Source organism: Pundamilia nyererei, unplaced genomic scaffold (assembly GCF_000239375.1).
Source record: "Pundamilia nyererei isolate P.nyererei 1_Seehausen unplaced genomic scaffold, PunNye1.0 scaffold00007, whole genome shotgun sequence".
Taxonomy (NCBI): Eukaryota; Metazoa; Chordata; class Actinopteri; order Cichliformes; family Cichlidae; genus Pundamilia; species Pundamilia nyererei.
The window spans coordinates 476,885-496,655 of record NW_005187408.1 but is presented as its reverse complement, the minus strand read 5'-3'; the positions used below and the strand labels follow the sequence as shown (position 1 = coordinate 496,655).

The window sequence follows — 19,771 nt, the reverse complement described above, 5'->3', positions numbered from 1 at the left end:
CGACACTGAGCGATGACAAAAGGGGGAAGTTTCGTACTTTTGTTCAGGTGAAACTATATGTAAACATTTGTTTGAAGAAGCGCCATACCGCACTCTGCATTAATAATTCAGCCTTGTTGAGCAGTGATGCCATCTGTTAGATGAAACTATTACACAGACCATACTTTATCTTGCCAGCTTAATGGTGTTGGTCATGGGTTGCCACAAACTGTCAGAAATGTCCTTCCCCAAAATGTGAAATTGGATAACTCACAGTTCCTGCTTCTGTCATTCATGTTGTATTCATGACAGTCATGTTGCCGCTCTCGAATAATGAATTGTGTGCTATCTTTCTAATATAAAAAGTTTAAAACCGGACGTGTGTACTTTCACCCAGTGAAAGTGAACATGAGGAGGTCATCTGACACCAAGTGTAAGGGCTTGCTGTTAGGACCTGCGTCACTATCGCCTTGGCGACTGAGGTGTAGCTAACCATAAAGAGGGAGGATTCTGACTTCACAAGGTAACATACCTCTTAATCCTAAGTAATAACAATATCTATGTATTCAGTTACTGTTATGGTGTGCTAGTTATTTGCAAAAGTTTGGCTTAATAATCCATTCAGATCAAATTACATAGTTTAGTGAAAAGCCTTCTTACCTGCTTTTAATTTACCTGAAGAGGAGCAGTTTGACAGAACTCAGAAAAAGGGATTGTTTCTTATGTTACTATAAATTTATAAAGTGCAAAGAGCACATTTAAAGTAAATATGCTGCAAAATGTTAAAAAGCCTGGCCCCTTTTTTGACTCTTATTGTCAGCCGTGTGAACTGTGTGTTTTGGGGGAGACTGACGGCTGTCAAAGGACAAGAAAAGGCTTCTGTCTGCAAGCAAATAAAATATTCTTTGGTGCGCGATGCCCTGTCTCTTTGTGACTATTGAATTACAGCCCCGATCTGTGTTTGTGGAAACGGGGAAAAAAATGTCAGGGAAGATTTCAGGTCACACCATGCCTCAAAAAAAGGGGAAGTGCCTTGTCTACAGCAAACACTGATCCCACTGTCATTCTGGATTAGGGGCTGATTGAGCTTAGCTGACTAGATGACAGAGGAGATGGTCTTTCTCAGGGCGAAAGAAGTAGATGGAAAAAGGTTGCAGGTCAAATATAGTGACATTCCTGAGGAACAATGCACACACTTGCGGTATTTTTAATCAGTAGATCCATTGTTCATATTAGTGCTGTCACTATTTTAGACGTCTAGGGTAAAGCACAAGCTCCTTATTTAATATATTCAGTGTTTGAATTTATGTGAATAAAGTTTAACTCTTAAAAAGTTTTGAGAGAAAACCTTTAAAATGCTGCTTTGTGTGGAAAGGTCCAGAAAAAGTCGTGAAAAAGTTCTTTAAAAGCCGAAATATTTTCAGTTCCAAAATTTAAAACAGCAATCAATCGACGGCAGCGTTGTCTTTTTAAACTCTGAACCGAGCTGCTTGTTCCCACCATTTTGCTGTGATTGAACAGTTTTGTGGTGTGCAGGTCAAAAACAAATGCAATTGCAGGAAACCGTATATAGATCATTTAGCTGCACCCTGGCTCGTGTCGGCAGAGTGTGTTTGCATGGGTGTATTGCTCAGTAAACACATGAGTTAAATTAACACAGCAGAGAAGTCCAAACTTCTTGTCTTTTTTTTTTGGATTGATACTAGCAAAACAAAACAAAAAAAAGTCCAGAAAGTGCATTAAACTTCCTGGACTTTTGGGGTTTGTTGTGCAGTGCTGTAATATAGTCACATATGGCTGTTGACGGAAAGCAGAAAAGTGAGCCAGTCCTTTATATGGTTAACAACAGTACTGGCAATCTCAGTATTTGGCAGGGGGTGTTCAGTTTTAACTACTAATGGACTTATTTTTCTCACAGCATCACAATTTTACAGCCTGTGTAAAACGATTGCACACACACACACACACATGCAAACACACAATGCCAGAAAAACAGTTCACCAAATTAAAAACAGGAATGTTAGGGTGTCTTTAATTCAATAAAATACACATGTACAGGAAATGCTACAAAGCACCTCTTTATCTAAAAGTATTATCCTTCTTCTGGTGATAAGCGCCATTAGACACAAATAGATGCAGCTGGAAATGTAGCTGAAAAGTTTTACTCTCCACAGTTGTTTACGCGATCGCTTTTTCCTTTTCTTTTTTTGTCCTTTTTTTTTGTGGGCCGTGATAAGGTGCATGGATATCCTGTGGTCTTTGCCTAGTTAATGTGTGCGGACCGCACACTGGCTCCGCTTTCACTGAGTTATTACGTCGAGTGTAATTTGAAACAATTACAAAAACACTGGCCCACTTGTTACAACACTCATTTTCCCTCACATATACAAACCACAGATTCAATAGCTTTACATGTTTTTCAATCACACCCAGTGGAGCAGTGTTCAGTGTGAAAAAGTATAGCATTTCATCCTAGCTCGCATGGTATGGGATAATCTTTCACATTTTGCCTGGGGTTTGTTTTGCTATTTCAGCAGAAACTTGTGCAAGCCATGTGAATTACCATAGGAAAAGACGATAAAAATACCAAATGATATTGTATCAGATGTAAATGAATAAACACTTTGAATAATCAAGGCAAATAATTTGTTATCTGTGATAATAAATGGTGTTTAGTGTCCTACATTCTCTGAGATGCATTGCAGAGATAACGGTTTTAAGCACACAAGCAGGAGGAGAGTGTGTAATGCTGTGTGTGCTGCAGTAAAGGCTTTCGTACACACATTCAAATAAACCTTTTTTTATTTTATTTATAGCTCTAATAATATAGGCATGCTTTAAATTAAGAGGCAAATTTAACGTTTGAAATTAAGTCAATAGTAGCATCTCTGTGCTTTTTATTTAGTTTTTAGTTTTTCATGAGCCTCGGTTTAACTTTATGTTTTTTTCCACCATTTTTCACACATTCTGTTTTTTTAGGCCTGGTCTAAGTTCAGAAATCAGGGTCAGCCAGTGATGATCTTTTGCAGTTTGTGGAGATGGACACCTTTGGCAGTGTGAGTACAGTTTCACTTCTGGCCCTCATAACAGTGTGACTGAACACAGCGAGGTCAAATCCTTGTACCTCCAGCTCTCCCTCTCTCTCAAGGTGCTGGAGCAGCCTGACCATTGACATTTAGCATTCCTCTGTGCTGCCTCTGGGTTTTCAATGGGGGGGACTGAGAGATGCAGAGGCCAGTGCCTGGTTCTCAAGGGTAAAAACAAAAAGGCTCTTGAAAATCCCAAGGAGTTCCCATGATCCTAGGAAAGACCTTGATCCGACCTGTGTTAGATTTCCATTCCATGGATTAGGACAAAAAGAGTATATTTGGCTCATATTTACTGGCATTATTTTGGTATTTGTTTTGTATTTTTCCCTGGATTGTGGAATTGCAGCGTTTAGACGACTTATCTAAAATTTTGGCAACAATAAGAATTTACAGATTCTCTGCAGTTTATGTTTTCACATCCATTCAGAATTCATGCCCTTCAATGACATTTCTAAGTCGGTACAAAAGCTTGTAGTGACATTTTATGGTAGAAAGTTTTCAAAGTCATTTTTCAAGGTTTTTTCCAGCAACATACATAATCTGTTAGCATCAAAGGAGCACACATGCATAAATAATTGACTAATTCACTTAAAGGGGGCCAGCGTAGATTAATTAAGCTTGAATACTAATTATGTTTTCTGTCTACACCAACTGACGCGGTTGTTGTTTAGAAGAAACTGTTTGGTGGGTCACAATTACCATGCACATATAAGGCTGCTCTATAAATTGAGACGGTTTCACATTTTAAGGGTAGAATTGGCTTTGTATGCTTTTGAAACAAAATGCTAACCTTATCTATACTCATTTAAATAGAGATGCTTTGTAGATGTTTTAATTATTCTTATGACATTTTATCAATATAACCATTTTTATTATGTGGATAGATAAAAAGAGACTTTGTCAACATGAAAACAAAAGTGGTCATTGATTTAGCAAGGCTCAACTTTTGCGTGTCACAGCGTTTTATTGCATGGAGTTATGATGTGTAGTCGCACATATATGTATATTAATGACTTTACTCGCTGTGTGTATCATGCCCTTGGATTCAAACTGTGTTGATCAAGACAAATAAGAAATTATTTTTAGGTACAAGTTGGAGCTCAGTGAAGACACAAAACACATTATGGGATCTCTGTGTAAAGCTCTTAAAACTCTTGTCACTTCCAGAATCACTCTTGTCCCTGAATCCTTTGCCTAGTGCGCAGGGTGCTTGTCTGGAAATGGTAGCTTTAAGTAGCTCAGTGAAGACAAGGTTTTGCTGTCTACTCTCCCCTGGCAAGCAGCGCGCAGGGACAGAGGAAGACAGCTCAAAGCTGGGGCCTTGTTTACAGCTGTGTGGGGAAGAAAACAGGCAGACGTAAATGAGGGTTGACGGTTTCATGAAGCACAATTGGTTGATGGCAGATTCAATGTGACTGGGCTGAACTGGGCGATGATCCGTACAGTATGCAAAATTCACTTTCTAGCTGGTCTGTGCCCACCAGCCCCTAGCAGCGAGCGGTCTTCCCCAAGCCCTTCTAGCTATGCCTTTGAATGCAACAAGAACTGAACAAGGCATTGTTGTGCTCAATTCCTTTTGACAACAATCACATTTAAAAAGAAAGAAAGGGAAAAAAGTCCTGATTCTCCTTTTTTGTCACCCGTTGTAAATTATTTTTTTCCCATGTTGGCTGCAAAGTAAGCATTTGGTGTGCTTCACAGTGAAATGAGGTGGAGTGGGTGGATTTAAAGGGGCATATGTAGATGCCTTCAGATGGGAAGAGAATGGGCCTGTTGTGCTGTGCTACTATTTACAGTATGGCTGTTGTGAATGGTATAAAACATCCAAATTTCTTGGCGTGTAATTTTGGTGCAGCTCCAAAAGTTTAACACATGTTTGTGCAAAGTCACAGAAAACAGCAGAAACTTTGGCTTGGGCTGGTTTTCACATTTCTCAGTGTACTGCATAGTAAGTCCTGCACCTGACCAATTAGTTGGCTTTTTTGTTTTTTTAATGACTCCTTTCTTAGCTTTCATGACAGAGAGTTTTACATGGCAGGATGTGCACCCAGAGTCTCGGGCTACCATATAGAGTCTAGGCTCTTTACTTGGTTACCTTATATTCAAATTGACACTTTTATTTGCAGGGCATGAAGCTATCGCACTATGCACAGTTAGAAACATGGGAACTTTTATAAATCAGAGTAATACAAAATGTGCTTTGAGGACAACCAGTGTGAAGACAAAGAAAGAAAAAAAGAACAGTGCCACAAACCCTTCATGTTATGTGCTTAAAATGTAAAGTCTGCTATAAATTATGAAGTAAATGATATTGCAGATATTTCTAATTGGGCTGTTAGCATAAAAGATGGCTTCTTCTTAAACGTCCACTCTTCAGATGGTTTGTGGTTCAATCCCCAGCCACATGCCACAGTGTCCTTGGGAGAAACATTGAACAATAATAGCAAACACCTGTGTTGAAAGGACTTATATATGCAGACTATTAAAGATTATTTTCCTAGTCTGAAAATCAATTAGAGTAGCAAACAAATCTGAAATGTTTCTAATCACAGTATGTGTTGTTAAAAGGCTGAACAACAAGCTTTTAGTGTCAAGGGGGAAAACTGTAGTGTGGATGGACATTATTTTATATTTAGTCATTAAGGATTTCCGAATTGGCTCTGAGGTTCCAATAACAATCAGCATTTTAATACCATATAAAGAATGCAAATACCATTTAGCTTATTCAAATCACTGATTTAGTTTGCAGGATAATATTATTTAAGTTGTCTGGTGTACAAATGAGGAGTGTGTGCATTTTTATTAGCAAAAAAAGAACTGTTTGATTAATTTTCTTGTAGTTGTTGCAGGGAATGTCGATAATTTGAGTATGCACCTGAACATTAGTGCAGAAAGTTCTGTAAATTGTTTACTGAAATGTAAAAAAAAAATCAGAGAAAGAGAGAGAAGAAGAAGAAGAAGAAAATGAAAGAAACGACATGGAGACATCTTCACCAATGCCAAATTTGTCTCTCATTTTTGTATGTGCAACTCAGAGAAAATGATTGGTACCCAGTCGAAAAGAAAATGGTTTTTAAATAAGTTACAATTAGATAAGCATTAATCTCAGTGGTATAAATGAATGTCTTGCTGTAGGGCTTGTTGAATGTAAAAACAGATTTACAAAAACTCCTCTTACCAGATTGGTTTGGAAGTAGTCCTCTGCTATTTTAATTGCTCTGTCATTTAGAGTTGAAATAAGCCCTCCCCACCCATTCTGCCCCTTGATTTTTCCTTTGAAATTAAATATTGTATACAAATACATGCTGTTCATGGGCATGAGCACAGTTCATCACTGAAATCTGCATAAAATGATGCTTAAAAAGCTCCATACGCTCTGAGCAACAAAGCTCTTTTATATGGCGCATTCTTATGTAAACATATCAATAACAAAAACAACTACTTATGCTTTTTACCTCGGCTTTCTTATTGTTCTGCTTGTCCGCAGAAATGAGAGAAATGTGGGAGTGCGGGGTTTGTTCCACATACTCTTGATTTCAAAGAAACCCATACTTTCTCTCTTATAGCCCTTCTTCTTTTTTCTTTCCACTTCATACCAGTGAAGACCACCTACAACTCCAAGTCGGAATAGTGTTCACTTAGCCTGTCTTTGTATTCCCCCTGCCGCCATTTATATTAAATTTGTGGCATCTTCAAGAATAAGTCCTTCATCAAAAATCTGTCTTTACCAAATGCAGGAGACCTGACATGATGTTATTTAAACACCACTTCTCTCCCTCCTTTGAGGGTTTTTAGGTTGAGTTCATGTGAATGGAAGTAATGAGAAGTGTGCCTGGATTTCCATACTCATTTGCACACCGAGACGGTGTACTCTCATGCAGCTTGTGCAGAAAAAAAGAAAGAAAGAAAGAAAATGCATAATTTTCCAGGCGCGAGTGTTGTTGCCCGTTCTTTTTAGAAACAAGGAGGGAGTATTTTAATGTGACCTTCATTACACATTCGTGTCAACTTTTCTTATCTATTTATGATTAAATTCTTTTCCACTCCTGTTGTTCAATTAGTGCTTGACCCCTTTAGCGGCGATGTAAATTAAATGACATTTCAGTGTCGTCCCATATTTAAAATACTGCGTTAGTTGCGGATCATAAATGATGATCTTCATTCTGCAGCTAATTTATTCATTTAACAATTTCCCTCCAGAAGTTACAGCAGAAGGCTCTGCAGCAACCTAAGCAGAAGAAATCCAAGTCGGCTGAATTTCTGATGGGTGAGTCCTGCTTGATGAGTTATTGCTCATAATTTGTGTAAGGATTAATTAACTAATTACAGACAAATGGCTTTGGGCTAAATTTTGCTCTTGCTTGTCAGGGCGCAATTTGTAATTATTTTAATCATTTCTTCTTCTCCTCTTTTTTTTCTCCTCCTCCTGCAAGATTCTGATTTAATTTTAACCTAATTGTGTTTTAGCATCATTCGAGGAGGATGCGCTTGAACATTTTGGGGCAGTCAAAGCACCAATAGAATTCTGTTGTTTATAAATATGCCTTGTTTTTTTCTTTTTTCTTTTAATGACTCACTTTGATGTAAGTGTTGTCCCGGCCCTGCGTGTCATTGTATTTTCATTTATGTTTCTATTTATTCTGTCAGGGAGAGAAGCGAGAGCTAATGTGGTGGGCATTGAAAACCCAGCCTTTGATGGAGAAAGAAGCACCGAGCGTTCCATTCCTCCGGTTTGGCTCGGGAGAGAAATTCGAGGTGACAGGCCAGATAGCACCCTTGCAGCTCACCAAAAAAAAATGGAGCCGCGAGCCCCTGCCAAAGAAAGAGGTGAAGCTTCATTCTTCATTAGCCTCAAATTTGTTGACAGTAGATGTGTTCCTGATCTAACCTTTCTCTCACTGCCTCTTTCCTTCTCTCAGTCTGTAGCTTTCCATTTGGGGGGCCCTTGGTCCCTGCATTCCAAAGCAAGCGTGTCCTAACAAGCAACCCTCGTATAACTTCTTCCTTCGCTGGAGAACGCTACAGTAGTGGGTGTTCTATCTCTATCTAGAAGTACCCTCGACACAATCAGCCTTGACTCCCACTCTCGGCTACATGCCTTGTGGTGGGCTGGAGTCATAGGAGAGTGCATTTACATACGCTACTACGCTATCGAGCCGATCCGCTGTCTGTGTGGTGTACTCACAACGCCCCCAAAACACAGCTTAAGGCCAATCAGGCATACGAATATGCCCCCTTATAATTCAGTATGTCAGAGAGAACTCTTGAGGAATGGGATGATAAATTAGGATGTGTTCGAGGTTGTGAGTGTGCCAGTTTTCTCGGGGATGAGTCACATGTTAGATTCTTGATTTAATATGGTTTATTTTGCTTTCGCTGTGTATGGCTAGTAATTATTATCTATTTTGTCATTATTTTTTATGCACAAGAGGCAGAGCAAATCCTGGGTGGAAAATAAAGTTCATTCTCAAGTTGCTCTGGAAAAGCAATCATCTTTTTTCTTCTCTCCCACCATCGGCTCGCATTTGGTGTGAATTAAACACTGTCAATATCCATTATAAGGATTTGCAAGGTAGGCGACCAAATCTGGAATCAGAGAGCGAGCCCCATCCGTTCAGAGAGGAGTGTTACATCTGACTGCCAGTAACTCAGAGTAGCGCTGCAATTGGACAAGGGAAGCCTGCTTTGATGGACTGCCGTCATTTTTACATGGACTTGATTAGGAAGGCAATTTATGGTTGCTGAAACACTGCAAATAAATAAAATTGAACATGCACTGAAGAATTTATAGGTTCTGAATCCACAAACTATGAATCAGTAGCACGCAATAAGCACTTCTGACTTGTGTGCCTTTACTGGAAGATCCAAACAGAAAATGTTCCATGTTTGTGACACTTTGGCCTTTTCCAGACTCTTTCATTATCTCTTGGTCTCTGCTAACAGTATCTCTGGCTGCCAAGAAGTGCTAGTTACAGATATTGTGCATGTAAGAACAGATAATTGAAATTTTCATTAGAGAGATGAATTGGAGGGCAGCCAGACTATTTAGGTAAATCACAGCTATGATTCAAAAGGCGATTCACGAAGCTACTACCATTATGCAAATTTGTATTTGAAAAAAGGGTTTCATAACCTCAGAGCTATTTGCGGAGAAATTGTTCAAACTCTCTGCTAACAATGTACCAGGATTTAACATGTGAATTTCACAGTCAATTTATGACACCATTGAAGAGTCATGTAGCAGCATGACTCTTAATAAGTATTTCAGTCTGAGTGTTTAAGTTGGAGTATGAAAGAGCAGGAAAACCTCATGCAGATATTTTACAAGAACACAAAAGAATTTCTGTGGAGTTTTTTTGGGGGTAGTGGCCGAGTGGCCAGTGGTCCTTTTATGCAAACAAACTCGCATTTTTATGCAACCAATCACTGAAGCCCTCAGACTTCTATAAACGCGCCTTGTGTGGAATATATAACATGACTTAATCCATTTTCCCCCCACAATCTGAGAAATACAAGTCAAGCAATTTAGATTGGAGCAAAATATTCAAGGCTTGCAATGATAATGATTCCAGGGGTTAAAAAAAAGCTGTAGGTGGGGTGTACCTTTAATAGAAAGTGCCCTTGAGCCAACTGATTCCCATAAACTCTGTGGAGCAGACTTGATACCCATAGGTCAGTGATTGCTAATAAGAAGTCAATGAGACATGGGCTCAAGTTATTTTCCTTTGGATCTGCTCCCCCAAACTTGCCTCCTTCTCTAGGCCGCTGACCTCGGAGTATTTAGCTGGTATTGTCTTTGAAATTCCAGGTACTTTTGGGCTTGTAGACTTTCTCATTAGTTCCTTTTGAACATGGAAAACATATGGCAGTCATATTTAAGAGATTGCTTGCCATGACCTTTTGCAGCATGCTAATTAGGCCCCAGAGCACCGCAGGCCGTGGAGAGGTGCACTGAGAAACCCAGGAGTCTTTTTCCCAGTTCTTTCTCTGCGCCTCTGAACTCCTGTCTCATCTTGGCTCTGCCTTATCTAGTAGCAGCCACTACCACTGCCCTTCGACAGTGTGGGTTTCAAAATTAACATTTTGCTTCATGTGCTTCTAATAACCACTAACCTGAACCTGTACAACTCCCTCCTTCCCCTCCCTTACCACCCCGCCAACTCCCAATCCCTCTTTCTCTCATTCGCTTTCCTCGTCGTGCACTTTCCACAGGAAATGAACGTGCGCAAAATTACTTTGACCCGTCATCGACAAGGCAGACGGACTCGGGGCATTGCAGGACGACTGGGGTCAGCGCTGAAGATGAGCTGGAATTAAGTATGCCATTCTCTGTCATAATGGTTCTCCTCGGTTCATTAAAGAGGGGTGAGAGAGATCACTAGTAACAGGCTGCCATTCGTGATGCCACGGCGGTCTATGTAAATACACCAAGTGATGGCATCACTAGATTGGCTACCCAAGTCGTTGTCATTGATGAAGGTCATGTATCATTGGTCAGTTTTCATTTCACAGTGGCATTTTCTCTCACCCCCGTCAAATGACACGTGCAGAGCCATATCAGGAGTTTGCAGCCCCCTCCTAAAGTAGGCCTATTAAAGGCAAGCTCTTGGGAGCCAAGTAATATGCATGTTATAATGAAACCTGGCTATTAATGGAGAAGGCATTTCACCTGTATCTTTTGGATATCACTGCCGTGTAATATCAAAGGATCCACCAAATCAAATCTCATCACATGATGACAGGCCAGCTAACAGGCATGTTAATGCTCCCATTTCATTACCCCTCTACATACACTTGATTTTCACCCTTCCCCACGACTAATTTGCATGTTAAGATGCAGTTTCGATTGAGTTGGCTGATAAGCAGAAAGTAATTATTAAAGCACACAAAAAGAAATATATTTCTTTTTTTGGCACCATTTAAATATACTTGTTTGGATTTACAGAAACTTTCACTGCTGATGAAAAGAAACTGTATGAAAGAATAACTGCGTTGCTGGATGACGAAGACACCTTCATTGACTTACCTGGTATGTATCCCCTATTATACTACAGTGCCATAGTGATTTGTGGGTCCTTGATTTATTGTGATATTTAGCCAAATTTCATCCAGTTTTGCACATTTAACCTATGTGTATCACTTAAACTAGTTTGCATGTATTTGCTTGTATTGCTGGTTTAAATCATTGGTATAATTCACAGACATGCTGGTTAGTGTAGATAGTGCAGAAGCACTAAATTTGTTTTCAGACTTTAGAGATACATCTTTCTGTTAACTTCCATCTGTATTAAAATATCATTAAAAACACAATTTTGTGAACAAGAATGTCATATTTTCTTGTGTGTTCTACTTTCTAATGTTAAATGTAAATAACAGAAACCATCCACCCAAAAATATGATGCTGTATTTCCCACTAAAAGCAGCACTACCATAGAACAAAGAGTAAAGTAGAAAGGGACGCTCACCAGCAGACGGTGCTTTCCAAGCAACCCTATTGTCTCACAGTAGTCATGCCTTTTCTCATTAGCTCAGTTTCATTTAAATATGTAGCCATCCAGGCAATACTGAGATGGTTTAAGCTTAGCATTGTTCTGGGTGAAGACAGTCATACCAGATCCTGTTGACATGACGCACATCTCTCTTGTAATTCCAGCGCACAAGTGATGGGTTTAGGCCCGCTTCAACACGGTAGAATTTAGCAGGCTTGTATTATTTCCTATTGTTTTGGATTTAGCTGTACCACCGAGATTAGCAACCCCATCCATTGTTTTGGAATGTTCATGAAATCCCACAGAGAAAGTAAAGAGGATCTTGGATTAAGAGTTGCTTCATGCAATAGGCTGAGAGAAAGGGAAGGAAAGAGAGACAGGGAAACAGAGAGAGAGAGAGCTTGTACTTCTGTACTGTCCAACACTACTGCCAGTTAGCACTTTACTGAGCTACAATAGACTTCAAGACAATGACCTTATGCAGTTGTATGGATGCCTCCCACCGGTGTAGGCTTCAAGTGTTCTTTGCAGAGGGCTCAGAGTATGTCAGTCCTGATCCTGACATTTTGTGACTGCTTCTCAGGCTTTTGTTTTGGCTTTTACAGCCTGTCACAAAGCACCATACACATTTCACAAGAAAGAACCTGAATAAAACAAAACATTAATGAAATGGACAGTGGCCAGTGTTGGAGCTTTTTTTCTTTCCTTTTTTAAGAAAAAAAAATATCCTGGAGAAGTCTTGTCTGTCTGCCTTGGATCTTCAGCTCTTCTTCTTTTTTATCTTGACGAATTCCTTTGCTTTGGCTTGGAGATGAAAGACCACAAAACTGGTATTCTGGTTTTCTGTAAGGCGTTAGGCGTCGCTATCAGCCTCTATGTGAAAAGCATTAAGCAGTTTTAACAGATTTGGCTCTTGCACACGTTGGACTGCACACGTTGAATATAGAGATTGTTGAAGAATACATCACATTTCTACCAATGAGCCAGTACAGCAAAACTGAAACAGAAACAGCGAGCATGATAAGCTACTGCAAACAATGCCTCTCTCCATTCAGTAATGATTTTTAGGTTACTAACTTAAAACTACTTTGCATATGTTTTTTTTTTTTCAGTTTAGAGGCTTGGTCCCATTTCAGTCTGGGCATGTTAGATTAGCCTAGCCTGTAGAATGCCTTTTACTGAAATAGAGCAATTTGATGAAATGTGCTATATTCATTGATTCATCCTATTTTTTTTAAACTAACTAAAATATATATTTTTGTACACCTCTTATAATAAAAAACTAACATTATAGGATTCAGCATTTCTTTTTTGTTCCTTCTCTAAACAAAAGTCCTGCCTCAGTATAGTTTTAAGCCAAACATGTGGATGTGTGAATTGAATATGATGCTTTTTGACTGTTCACCATTGTGTTTTTGTACAAACTTCCACTTCAGTACATCATACTGTTTGCAAACATACACATATCTATCAGTTTGTGCTGTTTCTGGATGTGCTAAATATGCTCATCCATCAGTATGTGAATGCATGTTCCAGTGTTTACGAGTGGAAATCCGTGTGCATGTGTGTGTTTGTGTATGTCTGGTTGTGCGTGTGTCTGCACATGCCCACTGATGCGAATCTCTCCAGGTACGCTGCTAGCCTCCAGGGATGAGGAGGTGTTGGAGGTGAAGGCGGGTGATCTGGTGCTTCAGCGGCGACTGCTGCTCCACAGTGGTGGTGATGCCTCGGGCTCCAGGCCCTCCCAGGCCCATACCATTGCCAAAACCCAGGCTGAGGGTAGTACTGAGCTGGGAGGAGAGGCTGGACTCGAAGCAGGGAGGATGGTAATGGGCAGAGAGAGCACTGTAAAAAGTAATGCTATCCTTTTATTCGTTTTAATGTTGATTGATCCTATACATATATACATAGTACTATTTTATTGCACTAAATTAAATGGATTATCTGATTAAAACAAATATATATTGGAGAGCAGAAAATGTCTCATAAAATCAAAGTTAAAGGTAACATGATATTATTTCAGCATTGCAAAATTAATTAATTCAATTCAGGGTTGCATGATTGGATCAATGATGCAATGGGAGACTTGACATAATATTCAAAGAATCATGCATGCTTTGGTAATCTTGTAGTTTTGTTAAATATTAGAATGCTTTTGCTGCCTCTGTAATATTTCTTGCAGTGAGGACAGCTGAGGAGGTGATCCCCCACTACACCCAGCAGCTGAAGGAGCGTGCGCGGCCTGACATGATCATGCTTGGCAGCCTTTCACTGCAGCAGGTCAGCGCTACAAAGAGGAATATCTGTGTCATCATCCCATATTCACCAGCACATCAGCCATGTCCATTATGCTGTGTACCAGTGGCTTGGCTAATGGACATAGAGTCTGTGCATGTGTGCATGTACGTCTATCTGTTTTTTGTCTCTTCACATGCCTGTTTGCAAAGTGAGTAACTTCCTTGGCTTAATTTTCTTCTTCTCATTTTCTATTTTTCTTCTTTTCTATGTTGTCCCAAACCTCCCCCCCCCCTCCCTTCTCAATCCATTTCATTTTCTTGGAAGATGGTCTCAGCTGAATGCACTCATGTTTCTTTTGAACAGCGGGCATTCAAGGTACTTCAGAGGTTAGATTACTCATTCATCCTTGACTCAAAATTAGAACATGGATTTTAAATCGATATTCTATTCTACATATGATAAGCTCAAACCATTAATTTATTTGATTTATCCAGACTCTCTTCTTCTCTCTTTCCACTTTGTGCATTATTATGCATATTTGTCTCTAACAGAAGCTGAATTTCCTCGGTGCTTTACAAGTCTCACGGTCTTTTCAGGAAAAAAATAAAAGATCATGACTACTTTTCATTTTCCAACTGAGGATTTTCTGAACTAGCTTTAAGATCTGAAGCTTCTTTCAAAACAAGTGTTTGCATTCGATCAGACAGAAGAGAAATGGGAGTGGATAGAAGAACAGCAGGTTCTCATTGTGTAGGCAAATCTAGGTTCCAAAGAAACACATTAATGCATATGTAAACACAGGAATGCAGGACTTCCATCCACTGTATTTTTAGTTCTAATCCCATTTGAAAAGAGAGGAGAGAGAGTATCAAGTTACATGAATAGAAAGTAAATGTAACTGGGAAACAAAATACCCAACAATGACTTACTGTCACTCCGAAGTCACAGCAACAGTTGACTCATCTTTCCTCACTGGATAATCAGCGGCATCTACTGTGTACTGTATCAGTAGTGGGATCGGTGTTATCTTATTCGACGATAATATGTATGCGCTCTCCTACTGTTTCCACTCCCACCTCCCATTGAAAGCACATTATCCACCAGAGATTTCACATCTATTTTAAAAATAATAGCGTTTTTCTTCTTTCTCTATTCTGCCGCACAAAGCCGCTGCAGTGCGAGACATTGTCACTTAGCAGTGTCAATGTGTCTGAATGGGGAGTGTGAATGTGCTGACTGAATGTAAAACCGGCAGAAATACTCATCAAACGCTACATGTCTTTAGGGTCTGGCTCGGTATCGATTGCCTGCAGATTGCATTACAGTTGCTCCTTGTGCTTAATTCTGCCATTATGGTGCACTGCACTGTTTCACAAAGCTGCACCCAAAAGAACGTGTGCATGTGATTTTGAACATGTTTTCAGCAAGTGGCTCAGAATGGACCCCCGAAGAGAAGCGAGTGGGCAAAGAGAAAGAAAAGACTAATGGCTTTCTTCACTGGTGATTTTAAGGTAAATGATCATGTATTGTATAGTGCAGAGCAGAGATGTTGCTGTTTTGCTACATATGAGAACACAACATATCCACTTTAAATTAAAGGAGCCCGGTTCACAAAGAGACAGCGATGAGGCAGTGAGACCACAACCCATGATGAACACACTGCTTCCGTGGTAAAGTCCAGCCCATTTCATATTTCTTTCCATATGTAAAATTTATGTCACATGACTGTAATCATTAATTGTGTTGAAAGCATTTGTATTCCCACTGACGTTCGGGAAGGAATGTAATTCATGTGTCCCCCGCATGGCTTCTCTTGTCGGCAGACATTGCGTTGTGGGTACTATGGCTCCGGGGCACAGAAATCTGTCCATGTCACTGGGCTCGGAGGTGCATCAATTCTTGGTCCATCCGCTTTATTCAGAGATCACACATCACATCTTGAAGCGAGAGCCCCAAAGGCAATCAGCTTAGCATGTTTAAGTTTTAAGTAATTATGGACTACCGCGCCGGCTGACACGATAAAATCAAGACACCACTGTACACATCAGCATCTCGTCTCGCACCGGGTTGTATTATGGGTGGGTGGCAGTCGGACACCAGCCCTGTCAGATGAATGTGGTTTGGAGTTTAGCGAGATGACCTCCTCTCGACAGCCTTGAACCCTGTAAATTCCCTCTGATATCAATGGTGGGTGGCTATTAGACATGGGAGACTTTCTATGCATCACCTAGGGCTACATCTGCCTGAAATTGAATGAGAAATTATTTCACTTTCTCTCTCTCTCTCTCTCTCTCTCTCTCTCTATGCCTGTGAAAGAAAAAAATTAAAGAGCAGAGACACAGAGCTGACTTGTGGTTTTTGTAACAAATGTGTAATTCATTTGTTTCCACTGTTTCTAATTTAATGGAGGTTGAGTAATTGCATTAGGAAGCACATTGTGCCTTGTTGTGAACTGATGAAAGCACATGTAATACTTTTGATAGGCAAACAGAGAGGAGGGAGTGAAGGAGAGAAAGAAAAGAAAGAGTGCTCGCCTTTGATGCGCAGCATTTATTTGCTGAATTATCCTCCCTTTTACAAGCATCTTATCCCCAGTCACAGGCAGGCCAGGGCCCTTGTGATATTGCTTTATTTTGAGGAATTAAGAGAGGTGGCGAGGAGACAGAGCGAAGCAACCGCTTATTACATTACCACTGATAAGATTGAAAGGCAGAGAGAAGAAAAAGAGGAGGGGGAGAGAAAGACAGAGAGAGCGAGAGACAGTGGAAAGTGTTTTGTTGTGGTGTTATTAGATTGAGCCGCTGTTGGCTACAGAGTGGAACAACAGAGGGTCCAAAATGCAGGTGGCTGTTAACAGGGTTAGCCTCTTGTGTTTGTGCGCATCGCATACAAGTGTGTGTTTGTGCACGTAGCAGCCGCGACATCGAAAGCCCGTCACTCAGAGCGTTGGGGGAAGGCCAAGAAGAAGCGATGGCCAAATACAGCCAGATGACAGAGCTCCCAGAATCCTCCTCTGCAGCATCACGGCCCCTGTGGCAGGTAAGATCTGTTAGAGCGAGCCACACATTCACCGAGGACAGAAAGCATGTAAACAGGAAGTGACATACCCTTAATCTGTAAAAGGGTGGTCTCGCAGGAGAAGATATTGATCCTGAAGTGTTTACAAATAACCACAAAAAACAAAAGTGAATGATGTAATTTTGTGAAATCCTGTAACCTGTTAGAGTATCCAAAAAAAATCCTATATTTTCCAGATTTTCAAATTTTGCTCCTGTATGTGCACACGCCTGCGCAAAGGCGCATATATTTGCAATACAGCGCTGACTAAAACAGTTTTCCTTATACAGCGTGCTAAATACGTAGTCACAGTATCACTATATATTGACACAATGTATTTTTACGTAGCATATAAAGAATCTTTTTTCTGTGGGGATGGTGTCTTTGGTTTTTGCAAAATAAGTAGGAGGAAAAGGGAGCCTTTAGAGAAGAAAAAGGGGGGAACAGAGTTAGAGGAGAGAAAAGATAACCGAGTAGGAAAGAGAGAGAAGGGGACTGCAGCTTTAGTGGTAGCATCACCAGCTGTGGGAGGAGTGTGCTGTTGTGTTGCATCTGGGGATGAGGCTGCCATGCCACCGTGCTGGCTTAAAGATGTAATGAATCTTCAGTCGGGGGCTTTCCTTCCAGGGTGACAACTGGCTTTGAGGAAGGTTGTAAATGCAGGGGAGATTGTGGTATAATTCCTCAGACTGGCGTTTGTGCCCCCCAGTCACCATTCGATTATCTCCCAAATTGCTGTGTTTCACTGAGATAAAGATTTTTTATGGCTTGCTGACTTGAAACAACTAGCACAGGCAGAATAGGGGGCAAAAGAGGGAGAGGGAAAGAGAGAAAGAAGAGAAAGCAATGGCCAAACCTGCCACGCATAGTAATTTCCTTTGGTAAATGACAAAATCTTTGTTTATATGACATTTCCCTAAAATCACTGGAGCGAGATGAATCTGAAATATAAAATGTCACATTTGGCATGCAAAACTATGAAAATATATTTCTGTGCAAAATTCATGGAGGCATTTAATTTAGAACGTGTTTAATAACTAAGGCAGCCTGCATCAGTAATCCTGCCCGGAGGTCCCAAAAAGATTGTCATATTTATTCTCTCCTTTCTTCACCCCCCCTCCTTCATACCAAAGCCAAAAAATTTTAAGGGTAAATGTTCATTGTTAATTAAGATATACTAATTAAAATGAAAATAATTAACGAGAAAGCTTAATCTCTGAATATTAGCCCATACTTAGAAAGAAAGGAAGTTTTTGTATGTGGCATTTCCTGTCTCTATTAAGAGTGCATTTTGTGTGATCAGTCAATGTGTGGAAAGCCCTGAAAAGATATTTCAGTGAAAGGACGGCCGCTTGCCAGCAAAACCACGGAGGATCCCTCGCTGGAGCCTTTGATCTCATCTGTAGGAGTGCTGTAATGTTATGGCACTTTAGGCACAACTCAAGCTTGGGGCAAACAAACCACCTCTGATATGGAAAATTGGCTCACTTCACCTTTTACCTTCACCTTGCTGTCTCGACTGACTCCTGTGATGCCTGTGCAAGCATGTGGGCTTGATAATAACAATGCTTACAAATTGGACACCGGTATGACGTTATTATTTTTTATTCCGGTGCTTCTTTATGCTCCTTTCTCCTCCTCCTTCTCTTCCTTTCTTGTCTGCATGCATACATCTCGTTCCAGTGTGGGGGTTTGGAGGTCTTCATCCCCTCCTCCCAAATGTGAGATGTGTGGGCTAAACGGCTTTGCCACCAATTATACTAATTTCGCTTCTGCCTAAATTGTTTTAGTTGTTTTGGTATGCAAAGATGCTCACAGAGGGGAGATTGCGGGGCATTACTGCAGGGCTCAGCACACACACCCCTGCATTGCCTGGCAGAGCAATGGGGATCACCAGCCCTTGCTAGGTGAACGTGTGTGGTGCGTGACTATGAAATAGCAGGGAACAATCTCAGGTACAAACAGCACTGTGTGAAAGTGCGTGCATATGAGTATAGACACTAGCCCCTGAGTGATGCTATATCATTGATTGGAACTGAGGTCTTTAATTGCCAAGCATTCAGAATTTGCCCCTGGCGACTGGTTAACATGGTGTAAATTTGAGCACATAAAATAAATAGGAATTAGAAGTTGGACCTTAGATCATGTCAACACTTATTTAGGATAGGATGATATGTTGAGTATCACTGTGTGAATTGTATTGTGGATTTATTTACCTTCATCTGGCAGCAGGATTAGGTCAGGAGAGCTGCTTAAAACTGCAGATGGCAGCTTACAGATAGGTTACAAGTAGCTAATATTATAGCAATGTATCAGTAGTCTCATGGTAACATAACTATAAAGTTGTATTACCCGACAACTTAGCAAAGTAAGGACCAAATTTTGTGCCATCCTATGCTATAGGTTGGTAGATAAACAGTAAAATCTTGATGTTAATGCATAATTATTTCAATATCAAAAGACAATTAATCACATAATATTCTGTATTTGCAGCGGTATATTGTTGGCATGGTCACTTTTGACCATTAATACACTAATCAGGGTGAGTATTATTTACATATTAACATTCATCTTGATGCATGCTCAATCATCCAGGTAAGTAAATCTCCAAAAGTTGATTCTGTTCATCTGGATGAACATCAAAAACGTTACGTCGAGATGAACAGAATCAACTTTTGGAGATATTAACATTCAGCCATTTTTGCCAACGTCATATAGATTTGGTTGCAATGGCCATGTACTCACAATGCTGTTCTTAATATAACACCCCTGCAATGACACAAAAATACTAGCCAAGAGTAGAGAATATATTAACAGAAACACAGAATATTTTCTGTGTTTCTGAGTTTCTGTGTTTAAATCTTTGCATTTTAGCAACAAAGTACTAACATGTGTGAAATATAGTGTGGTGGTTGGGGG

General features: G+C 40.2%; 1 protein-coding gene across 1 annotated transcript in view; it reads left to right on the top strand.

Annotated features, from left to right (window-relative positions):
- Positions 1-472: 472 nt before the first annotated feature.
- The window catches only part of ofcc1 (orofacial cleft 1 candidate 1), a 76,957-nt gene continuing 57,658 nt past the window's right edge, over positions 473-19,771 (top strand). The window contains exons 1-11 of the mRNA XM_005722433.1: positions 473-502; positions 2,959-3,035; positions 7,269-7,339; positions 7,720-7,895; positions 10,281-10,385; positions 11,014-11,097; positions 13,187-13,411; positions 13,740-13,837; positions 15,220-15,306; positions 15,395-15,465; positions 16,708-16,834. Coding sequence (XP_005722490.1) covers positions 3,018-3,035; positions 7,269-7,339; positions 7,720-7,895; positions 10,281-10,385; positions 11,014-11,097; positions 13,187-13,411; positions 13,740-13,837; positions 15,220-15,306; positions 15,395-15,465; positions 16,708-16,834 — 1,062 coding nt within the window. The 5' untranslated portion in view covers positions 473-502; positions 2,959-3,017. The remainder of the gene's footprint in view (positions 503-2,958; positions 3,036-7,268; positions 7,340-7,719; positions 7,896-10,280; positions 10,386-11,013; positions 11,098-13,186; positions 13,412-13,739; positions 13,838-15,219; positions 15,307-15,394; positions 15,466-16,707; positions 16,835-19,771) is intronic.